Below are 10,691 nucleotides of genomic sequence, written 5' to 3' on the forward strand. Positions count from 1 at the left end.
TTGTTCTCACTGCAGACACGCCCTCGAGTCCATCATGGAGCCATTTCTACACTCGCAACCTGCGTTACGGCTCGATTGCTAGTTCCCTCGACGTCATCACGATCTGTGGGTTGCCCACATCCACACACACACACACATTCACCCCCTTTGTCATATTTCATCGTCGTGGCGAACGATCGTGTATCCTCTATAGAAATGTGCCAATTACTTCTTCTTGGCCTTCTCGACAGTCTTCTCGTCTTCGTCGGCAGCGTGCTGTTGGGCAAACTGCTCAATGCACGAAATCGCAAAGTACGCCATGAACGCCACCATGATGAACCCGCCGGCCTGCGAGATGAGAGAGCTGCTGTCGGCCGCGGCGCCTTCCGCCGCGTGGTCGACCTTGGCCTTGTCAGCCACAGCGTGAAACTTGTGGCGGCACTCGAGCAGGAACTGGGCGACCTTTTGATCGAGCTCCCACGACTCGGGGGTGATGGCCGCAATGAACTTTTCGATCTCCGTAAGCGTGGCGTCGGTGAAGATGGTGACGAAGAACATCGCTTGCAAGTTGGCCTTGATCAGCGCCTTCCCGATCAACGTCGCGCCGAAGAACGTCCAGAACGGCATTTGAAAATGGCCGCAGCAGATCCCGCACAAGTCGAACGCCATGTTCGGCCACGCGCTCATGAGCAGCACGCCAAAGAATCCATGGCGTTGCAAAAACGAGATCATCCACTCCTTCATGTGGTTCAGCGCGTTGTACTCGGAAGACGACGTCTGAATGTCCTCAAACTCTTCGTTGCGCTTCCCGGCCACACTCGCCGCGTACGACAGCGCGTACGGCGGAATCTCGCCCAACGCGGTCCCTGCACCCCACAGCATCGACGCGACTGCGACCTTGGTGAACATCGAGACGAATGTCACGTCCGCGCCGGTCGACGACCCGCAGTTCGTCTCGAATGAACGGAACCACGTGTGGTGGCGCGTGTCGAAGTCGGTCGACTTGCAAAATTCAGCGCCTTGCACGACCAGAAAGATGTGCGGGAACAGGAACAGAATGCCAGAGTGCATGCCGGTGCCGAGGCCAACGCTAGACAGCACGCCGAGGCCTACCCACCACACAACGTACTCGACATTCGTGTTGAACTCGTCCAAGTACACGTGGTGTTCGCCCGGTGTGTTGGAGAGGCCGATCCACAGCAACACGAGCGGCAGCGCCAGGAACAGTGTCAGGGGGTGCGTTGCAAGCGCCACGATCGCCCATCGAACGAAATCCTTGAGCACGATGGAAAAGTGGTACAGCACCGACAGCGGGCGTCGAAATAACGTCAGTTTCTGTCGCTCGGCACGCAGCGTCTTTTCGAGCTCCGCCACACTGTCGTCGGCCTTGGATGGAAGCGGTGCTGGCGCCGTCGCAGAGCTAGCGTTCGTCGCCGCCTTCTTTGCCATGTTCCCCAGCAAATGCGGTAATGTTGTGGTGGAACGAGGGGTCGATTATTTTAGCCAATGAAATGTTCAGAACGACCACTTTCTACCAATCACATCTCGACACCAGCGGTTTTACTCAACAACCAACATTCCCGATATCTCCTATCCTGTGTACTCTACAGAAGCCTCGGAATGTACGTCACTCGGCACTCCCCGGGATTGTTCAGTCGGCGCTGCGAGCGGCGGGAGCGTTGGCGCTGGACATGGACTTGTGGGCAGGGCCAGCAACATGCAGGCGCAATGAAGTGTGCGCCACAATCACTATGTCATCGCGGCTATTGGTGCTAATGACCTTGGTCGACAGTGAGCCCAGTGTGAATTGCACGTAGCTCCGAAGCTCTTGCGACTCAACTGCGCTGCATGGACTAGCATCGTGCTCCAAGCCGTGCGCGAAAGGTGCAGGAGCTGTAGTTGATCAAGGTGGCGGATCGATGGGTCCGCAACGGCCAGCGTTCCAGAGTTCTATTCATGGTCATCTCCAAAGCTTCTACTAACGGCGGCATGTGTCGGGCTTTTGTGGTTGGGGCTCTTGGACCATGTGTGTTTGAGCTCGCGGAGGTTGTCGCCTTGGGTTTTCGGGGATTCTAGAAGGGGCGCGACCGTGGCTTCCGATGGTTTCGTTGGGGACAACGTGGGGCTCGAGCTGGTCTTGGAGCTTTGAAATGACAGGTTGAGTCGGAGGGTTGCTTTGAGCGCGGTTGCTTTGTTCGGGGACGAAGGTGGAAGATGCAGCGGCGACGTGGAACCAGGGACGACCCTCGTGGGCAGCGTCATGGTCTGTTTGATAGCGGATCTACCAGGCACGATGATGTTGGCAGTGACGGGGGTGGAAGCTTTGACCATGCTGAGGGCCATCGATTTGGCTTTGGCAGGAGATGACTCGTGCAAGACGGTGGGAGCAAGCACTTTGTGCCCACTTGTCGACTCAGTGTCGTGAGCTACGGTTTTGTAGCTCCACATGCGAGCTTCGATCGCTTCCATGAACTGCTGCTGAGGGCCGATGACGCTGCCCGCTCGACACAACCGGAGCCACCCAATGCACTCTTTCGCGGTAAAGTGGAAGTGCTTCATCAGGTACGCTCCAATACACGTTCCCGTACGCCCAAGACCTGCTTTGCAATGCACCGCGACGGCTCCGGGCGTGGCCTCACACGCGGCAAGAAATCGGTCGAGGATGTCGTTCGGGGGGTTGGCGCCGTCAGGGTAGTACAGATCCAGGTGGTCGATGCCCGCGGCTTTGAACCGCGACTCGTCGTACAGGCTCTCGTTGAGCCGAATGACGAGCGTGACGTGCTTCGATTTAAAGTACGGGACGTAGTGCTCGGGTGTGAGCGAGATGTAGCCTTCTGCCGTGTGCCGGTACACGTCGTGGGGGCCAGCAAACGCAATGAACTTGGGGGAAAGCCAGTTGAGATCGCCGTTCTCGACTTGCTCGTAGTGCTGGTACTCGTCCACGCAAAACGTAGCTGTGTCGAGAAACCGGTGTCGCAGCGCCTTCTCGAGCCCACAGAGGCAATCCAGCACCGTGAGTTTGAACACGCACATGGTCGGTGTGGCGTCGTGGAACGGGGGCAGCGTGTGCAGCATCTTTTGGAACGGCGCGATCGCGTCGGCGGCCGTCATGTGGTTGTACAGGATGCCCCAGCACGCCAGGATGCATATCGCGTTCGCCTTGCGCTTGCCGTCCGTGGACGAGTAGAACACGAGCTTCTTTCCCAACGGTTTGACGCGACTCAGTTCGTCGTTGAGCACTTGGCTAAACAAGAACGTGTGGCCCAGGTTGAGCGGTCCAAAGTCCAGGTAAAAGTTTGTGTACAGGAGCTGCCGGTCAATACTAAAGTACAGGACGTCGGACGTGGACCTGGGCGTCGCGCCTTCCGAAAACGACGTGTAGTACACGACCCGCGGGACGAACTCGATCACGCTGTCCATCGGACGAGTGTGTTCGTGGGCAGACGAGTGGGGACGGTCGCGAAATGCACAATGGCCGACCATTGCAGGCCGATCGCCACGTCAGTTAGCGCCTGCACGAAACCCCCCACCAAGGAATTGCAAGGGCCGCCTATTTTTAGTGCTCGCGAACGTTGAACGCGCCTCGTGGTTAGGAAGTTGAACGCCCCAACTTGGAACGACAGAACGGCCCAACTTATTTTGGCGGTGCGTCCGTCGGGGCGCGCTGGACGGAGACATGAGACGGCGTAAAGATCGATTGGGCTGCGATGGCCAAATCCAGCCGCGATCCCACGCCGTCGGGGTGTGTGCACTGGCTGGGGGAGTCTTGCCTCGGTGAGCTACCTTGTTTGACCTGTGCATGGCCAAGGCCAAGGAGACTCCGACAAGTCAGAGCTGCATGGGGAAAACAATGGGTGTCGCTGCCGCAACGAATGTGGGACACTGTGTTGGAAGGATGACGCGTTCGATAGTATAAGGACACGACTTTGTTGTGCCAGGCTAGCCGGACTGGTCAGGAGGTAGGCGTAGTGGCCAGACGGCGTACCATTGATGCTGTTCTGGTTGGCAAGGCGGTCGTGGGCGGCGATGGTCCAAACGGCTAGGAGGGCCAGCAATGCACCGGTGGCGACGAAACCAGTACAAAAGAAGACGCAAACGGCGGGCGCAAGGTCCGTCGCCGGACGAGAGCGTCGGACACCATCGGGATGAGAATTTGATCAGACCTAGAATGCCTGCGCAAGGGATCCCGTTGATGGACACGAGCGTGGCGCTGGTTTGGACGGACTTCGTGGTCGCCATCGCTGACATTCGAGACAAAATGACCACACTCAGCGATAGGTTGCCCCGCAGTGTCACGTGGATGCAGGCGAAATCCGCCGACACATCAACTTGTCAACTAGAGTCGCGGCTACGATGCGCTTGAGCCACAATCGCTGATCGGTCGCGCTGGTGTCGTCCGGGGCAGGTAAAAGAACGTCGTTTGTCCTTTGAAAGTGGAGGCTTGGGGCGTTGTCACAGTGTCTACGCAACTCCATCGCTCGTGTCCAAGAGTCGTCCAGGGCAGCATCGATGTCCGCCAACCCTCTGTGCATGTTGAGCCTCCCAACGGAATAGCCGGGCGTGCACAGCAAGACGGCATCGCAATGCATTGGCAAAGGATGTAGCCCAGCGCAAGTTAGGAGGCAAGAGGCCCAACTCGTCGATCGTTGACTAGTACAGTTGGCTCCAAAGGAGCGGCTTGACGCCGAAACCACCAACTGTACAACATGAGGCAATCCCGCGCACAACTGGGAGTCACGTGATAAAGGGTAAAGGCTGACGAGGGTTGACATAGTTGAAGCGGATGCCCCAGTCAGCAATGGCGCCGTACACCACGTACACGCCTACGATCCCATGACGATCTTGGCAATGACCCACAGGTACATTAGCAATTGTTCGGCACCTACAGATATCGAGGAAGGAGGTGTGCTGTGTACTTCACCAGGGAATGCCAACCCCCCCTTGACATGTGCCCTCCACGAAATGGTTGGCCGCATAGCCCCGCGTACTCGACGCGACGAGTTCGATCCACCAACAAGTAGTCGCGAAGGGAGTGGGTTGCCAATTCAAATTGCTGTGAACCCAAACTTTGTTCTAGTTCGTACGTTATGCCACGTCATCCATGAATACTTTGTCCCGGGCGCCCGCGTGGATGAAAGGCGGGGGATCGCCCAACACACGTAGCGCTATTCGCTTGGCGTTCCGAGACAAACGAAGGGCGCAGAAGACGCTGATGCAAGTCAGTCACGCGGGTTTCCAACTGTGCACACGGTCGTGCGCTACACAACGACCATGTTTTCATTCTTTCGTACAGTTCTTTTGTGGATCGACTCTGATTACGGCTCCTGACGGACTCGGTTCGTTCAAAAGGCACATCGTTTGAGCAATCGTTGGTCATCTTTCGTCGAGAGGGGTTTCCACGAAATGATGTACATATGGGGAAAGGTTGCTTGATTTCGTGGCTCATGCGGCAGGTCCCGTGCCTGAACCTCTAGGCTGCGCCGTCTAACTTGCCACCGCTTCTCCAGGCGACCTCTGCGATCGCCTGGTCGTCGCTTTCCGTCACGTCGATGCCCCGTCGACCACGCTGCAGGGACTTGGCGGTGAGAATCGTTCGTCGTGTCCATGCCAATTCGTGTATCGCTATCGTTGTTCTCTGTCGTGGGTTGCGAGCGTGTTCTGCGGACACCCGTGTCCCTGTACTGGATGAAGTGGTTTGCAACGATCAAGCCGTGAAGGCGCATGCACGTGCGTTCGTCCAGGCCCTGGGTCTCTTAAGGTTGAATGTAGTGCGTGTAGGGGGCGCCTGGGAGCGGAAGGAAGAGCAGCGAGAAAGGCCGAGTAGCTCGGATCGCGGCGCCATTCGTAGAGTTTGGTGAGGTATTTGACCCGGGTGAGGGATGCGGTGGGGAATTAGGATGCCGCAACGGTGGGTTTGTCGCATCGGCCAGTCGCAGGAACAGCGTACAGAATTGTGCCGTGAACGTCAGTAGAGTTCGAGCGCCGACCTGCAGCACCCGTCGCTCTGCCAAGCCACCGCTGGAATGCCGTGGCCGCTCAAGCAAACCAAGGCAGACATGCCCACCGTCCATCGACGCCAAGACGAGTTGGTGCAAACGGGGGTCGATACACTCGACGCCATCTTGGCCAGAGACAGTGGCCAAGACGGCACGGTGTGGACGGCTGGAACGACGTTGCGCCGTCGCCAGGAGAGCTCCAGTGTGATGTTTTGGAAGGGACATGTCCCGGGTTATACCGTCGATGCCGTCAAGGCGACGTGCTACGTGGGATGCTCCGCCGTCCAGCTCGCCAACAAACTGAAAGACCCGACACGTCTGCGCGAGTACGACGCCACGATCTTTGGATGCCGTATCGTCGAAGAAGTCGATGTACCGTCCTTTACAACGATTCAGTTCTGGCAAGGCGTCCCGTTGTTCCCAGCCACGGCGCGTGAGTTTTGTGTCCTGACGGCGGAGCGCAGACTGCCGGGTAGCCAGGAAATCGTGCTGGCTGCTCGATCCATCGAGCACGAGTCCGTCCCGCATAATGCAGCGTACATTCGAGGCGAAATGTACTTGACTGGGTTTATCTTGCGACCGGTCGGCAAGACCTCGTGCTTTGTCACGGCCCTGCGCCACGTGAATATGTGTGGTACTGCGGCGCCGTTTGTCGGGCGCAAGGCCGACGACATGGTCGCCATCGCAATGAACCTGCAGCGTTTGTTTGGCAAGCCAACGGAACCAAACGACTTGCCAGCCACAGCCGTTGCTCCAGTCTCAAGTTTGCAACGTCCAGCGCCGCACGAACCACCGCCTGACGCGTCCACGTGCGCCAACTGCGGCAAGGACATCTTGCACGGCTTCAGTCGCCATCGCTGCATCGTATGCCATCACGTGTTATGTGGGGACTGTGCACGGCACGTCGTCAAGTCGAAGCAGTGGCAAGTTCTTCGCATGTGCAATCCTTGCGCCGCTGAAAACGTCGCCAACGATCAACGCACGCCGCCCGACAAATCGCCCGTTCGCGTTCAAAGGACGACCGAGGAAATCGCAGCGCAGCCGGCGAGTCAGGTGTCGCCAACAGCGCTGTTGGTCGTGTGTGCTGTCGCGTCGCTTGTCGTGTGGATGGAGTGGCCTGGCCATGCTTTGGTCATCTTCACAGTTGGTCTGCTTTCTCTATTTGCATCGATTGCTCACTCCCCATCCGGCTGTGCATCAAGTCGGGGCGAGCTTGTTCGTTCACGATAGAAATTATCGGGAACCGCTTTTGTACAGTGGGTCACAAAAGTCTGAATACCCTGATCAGAATCTTCTGTTTTGGTGTGTTCCGTGGGAACCTGAATGACTTTTGCTGCGTACTCGAGTGTTCTAGAATTCTTTCTGCATTGCCCATCATCCAAGGCAAGTGCATCGTGAGCTCAACGCGAATTGAACCCAATATTTGACATTGTATACATTTTGGGAAATCAAAAGTCTGCATACCCAAGAAAGAAATTGATGTATTCGAGGCAATTAGTACTTGGTTACGTCGCCGTCGTTGGCAATTACCATACTCATCCTCTTCGGCATTGTTTCCATGATGCCTCGGATGAAATCGAGTGGGATACTATCCCAAATCTTTGTGAGACTCACTTTCAGACCTTCCATGGAGGATGGGGGGCGAACTACGCACTCTACGCTTCATGTACTCCCACACATGTTCGATTGGGTTGAGGTCAGGACTTTGGGCTGGGTGCTCGAGCAGGTTAATTGCATTGTCTGCAAAAAACTTGTCGACAATCTTCGTCTTGTGGGTGGGGGCGTTGTCGTGCAAAAATTCAAAATCCACAGGCAGGTCGAGTTTCACAAAATTTTCGACAAAATTTTCTTCAACCATCGCGAGATAGTCCTTGGATTTCATCTTTCCTTCACGGAACACCAAAGATCCCGTTCCATTGTACCCAATGGCACCCCACACCATCAACGTTTGACGGCCACTCTTGAATGTGGGGACGAGGCAGTGGTCCATCAATTCTTCATGGGGCTTGCGCCACACGACCCGGAGAGGTTGAATGGACTCTCATCAGTCCATATGACCTTCTTCCAGTCGTCGATCGTGCGTTTGAGATGCGTTTTAGCATACAGCAGTCGCTTGGCCTTGATCTTCTTGGAAATGAAGGGCTTGCGTCTGGCCGCCCTTCCTGCATGCCTTCTTCTTGGATACGGCGACGAATTGTTTGGGTGGAGACGTCCTTCTCGTGGAAGACTTGAAATGTCTCCTTCAGCGACTCGGCGCTGAGTCGACGGTCCTTCTTTATGGCTCGTACGATGATTCGATCTTCATGCTCGGTAGTTGAGCGGGGGCGGCCAGAGCGTGCCTTCGGTGTGGCGATGCCCATCTTGAACTTGCGGACGACTGTCTGGACGGTACCCTTGGTCAGGCCCAGGTCCTTGCCAATTGTCTTGTACCCCGCACCGTCCAGATGCTTGGAAATGATCAAGTTTCGCATGTCTTGGTGGAGCTCCTTGTTCTTGGACTCTTGGGGCCGCTTGGCGGCGATGTGTGCCATGATGGGCTCGTCGAAAGGTGCAAGGCAGTAGACAGAGAATTGATAAGTGCTGTGTATGATATGGTTAGCCTACGAGATTGAAATGGGGCGGGAATTTGAGAGTTGGGTTAGGGGTATGCAGACTTTTGTGCCTCGGATTCACTCAACGTCACTTCATATTTGAATTTTGGTGCACATTTGCTTCGTATCTTGTCGTGGAAATGTCAGTATGCTACTGTCCACATCCTTTGCAATCTACCAATCAAATTGGAGCAATTCAAATCACAAAATTGACGAAGGTACGGATGAAATCCGAATCGATGACCACACGGTATTCAGCCTTTTGTGACCCACTGTACGTGTTGGGATGCGTGGTTAGTGCTGGTAGGAAAATATGCATAATTTGACCTCAGGTGCATGATGGCAATGGTTCCAGAAATGGGTGTACGCCACCAAAACCATCTCGGGAAGAGGTCACGTGCTTTACCAATGCTCATGGTGGCTATCCATACTCGTGCAGCTTCACCGCAGGAATAGCATGGCGTGCGGAGGGTCTGTCGCCCTTGCCCACCCAGGTCGTATTCGTCGTGTATGTGCAACTGACTACACTGAACTTCGGAAAAAGTCGCTATGCATGAAGAATAAAATCAATGTATATATTGAAATTCCGTGAATTAGTCGAATTTGATTGGCTATAACTAGAAGCATTTCAGTCAGTCAATCCCAGTTTTTATTGCATCTGCACTGCAATTGGTCAAAAGGAATGGCATTTCGGACATGGTATGGTAGGTTACAGGTGACCGAAGGAAAATAACAGATCATGTTTTGGAGGTGGTTGGCTTTTTTGGGGGTGTCGGCATTTTCCGGGGTTCACTGCGTCAAATATCCATTCTTTTCATCTCAATGTCACCCCCGCAGCGTCGGATATTTTGCGAGAGCGACTTGACAAGCGACCTGCCCTTTGAGGATGGAGGTGAACGTGTCGAAAGAGAGAGAGTGCCGGGCAAACGCGCGAGAGATGCAACGCCGCCGGAATGTTTGGTTTTCATGCGTTTTGCATGTCGAACGAATGGCTTGCGTGGTCCTGAGCATGTTCACAAACACACCTGTTGACAAAACGATGAGGTTGCCGCGTGTTTTTGAGCACAGAGTGCGCGGCAGGGGTGCTGTGGTGCAAGGCACCACCTTAGAAACAAGTACCACAAGTCATCAGAACGATTATTGCTAACAGGCACCACTGTAGCCACCATCTTAGCCGCCTAGGGTCTGTATCACGACGCCTCAAGGATCATGGAATGTGATGCTCGTGACTTCTGGAGGTGCTGGTGGTTAAGCTGGTACGTAGTGGCTGTGCTAGCGTTTTTCAGGGTGGCGGAGGTGGACGAGGACATGCAGTTTAGTGGAGACAAAAGGGGAACTGACCGTGGCAGTGGTGCCTCCTTCATCATTGCCGTCCATGTACCCCCACCAACGCAGTAGTCTCCACAATTAAGGCTGAGTTCATGTTCTGACAGTGGTAAATAATCTGGTGGTGATTCGCTTTAGCGATCTTAGGTGGTGTGAGATGGGCGTGTCGCTGGTGGCCATTATGCGAAGTCGGCAGCGGATGGTTCCAACATAAGCGCCGCTCGCGCATGCAGCCGTGCAGTTCCAGGCGAGGAATCGCCCCCCTGGGTGAAGGCCCCGCGCGAGACAAGGAAGGAGGACGCCGACGGGGAGGCGGTAGGTGGCAATTGCAGTGGGGGAGGAGGTAGCTGTGTGTGGTTGTCGCGATGGTTGGGGTTGTGAAAGTGTCGAAAAAGATCATGCATCGCACATGGCTCGACAGCGAAGATGTGGTCATGGAGAGTGCATGAGTTGTAGTGTCTGCAGCGACCTTTGTGACAACGAACTTTCTTTCCCACCATCGCTACATCGTCGGCCACCACTACAAATCCCGCCACTGCCAAAACAGTCGTCGGCACCGTCACGATTGCATTTGGGCTATCGCAGGTTCCGTCGCAAGGTCCCTCGCAACCACCACCGTCGCCTTGGCAGTGTTTGGTGGGAGAGCGCACTCTTCACCACGCCAAGTTGTCGACAACAAAGTCCAAATCACAGACCTACTTCTCCTCTCGACTGTTGCTGACCGATCGATGGTGGCATCGGTGTAACGACTCCGGTACTGTTGCAGAGGAAAACTGGATCCGGATAGAAAGCCGGATAG

At 55.4% G+C, this 10,691-nt stretch overlaps 3 protein-coding genes across 3 annotated transcripts; 1 reads left to right on the top strand and 2 right to left on the bottom strand.

The window, feature by feature from the left end:
- Positions 1 to 70: 70 nt before the first annotated feature.
- H310_14969 (hypothetical protein) lies at positions 71 to 1,438 on the bottom strand. Its single transcript, XM_008882949.1, has one exon. The coding sequence runs from the start codon at positions 1,426 to 1,428 to the stop codon at positions 205 to 207; it is 1,224 nt and encodes a 407-aa protein (XP_008881171.1). The 5' UTR covers positions 1,429 to 1,438; the 3' UTR covers positions 71 to 204.
- A 491-nt stretch (positions 1,439 to 1,929) lies between these two features.
- On the bottom strand, positions 1,930 to 3,399 carry H310_14970 (hypothetical protein; the record flags this gene model as incomplete). The annotated part of the gene is made up of 1 exon (XM_008882950.1): positions 1,930 to 3,399. The coding sequence occupies one exon, from the start codon at positions 3,397 to 3,399 to the stop codon at positions 1,930 to 1,932; it is 1,470 nt and encodes a 489-aa protein (XP_008881172.1).
- A 2,525-nt stretch (positions 3,400 to 5,924) lies between these two features.
- Positions 5,925 to 7,501, top strand: H310_14971 (hypothetical protein). Its single transcript, XM_008882951.1, has one exon. It carries the CDS (start codon positions 6,003 to 6,005, stop codon positions 7,203 to 7,205), a length of 1,203 nt encoding a protein of 400 aa, XP_008881173.1. The 5' UTR covers positions 5,925 to 6,002; the 3' UTR covers positions 7,206 to 7,501.
- Positions 7,502 to 10,691: the final 3,190 nt, after the last annotated feature.

This window comes from Aphanomyces invadans (assembly GCF_000520115.1).
Source record: "Aphanomyces invadans strain NJM9701 unplaced genomic scaffold supercont1.116, whole genome shotgun sequence".
Lineage (NCBI taxonomy): Eukaryota > Oomycota > Saprolegniomycetes > Saprolegniales > Verrucalvaceae > Aphanomyces > Aphanomyces invadans.

What these genes read in the sequence shown, in the direction of transcription:
- H310_14969 (XM_008882949.1), bottom strand. Translation starts at nt 1,428, where the DNA reads ATGGCAAAGAAGGCGGCGACGAACGCTAGCTCTGCGACGGCGCCAGCA.
- H310_14971 (XM_008882951.1), top strand. Translation starts at nt 6,003, where the DNA reads ATGCCGTGGCCGCTCAAGCAAACCAAGGCAGACATGCCCACCGTCCAT.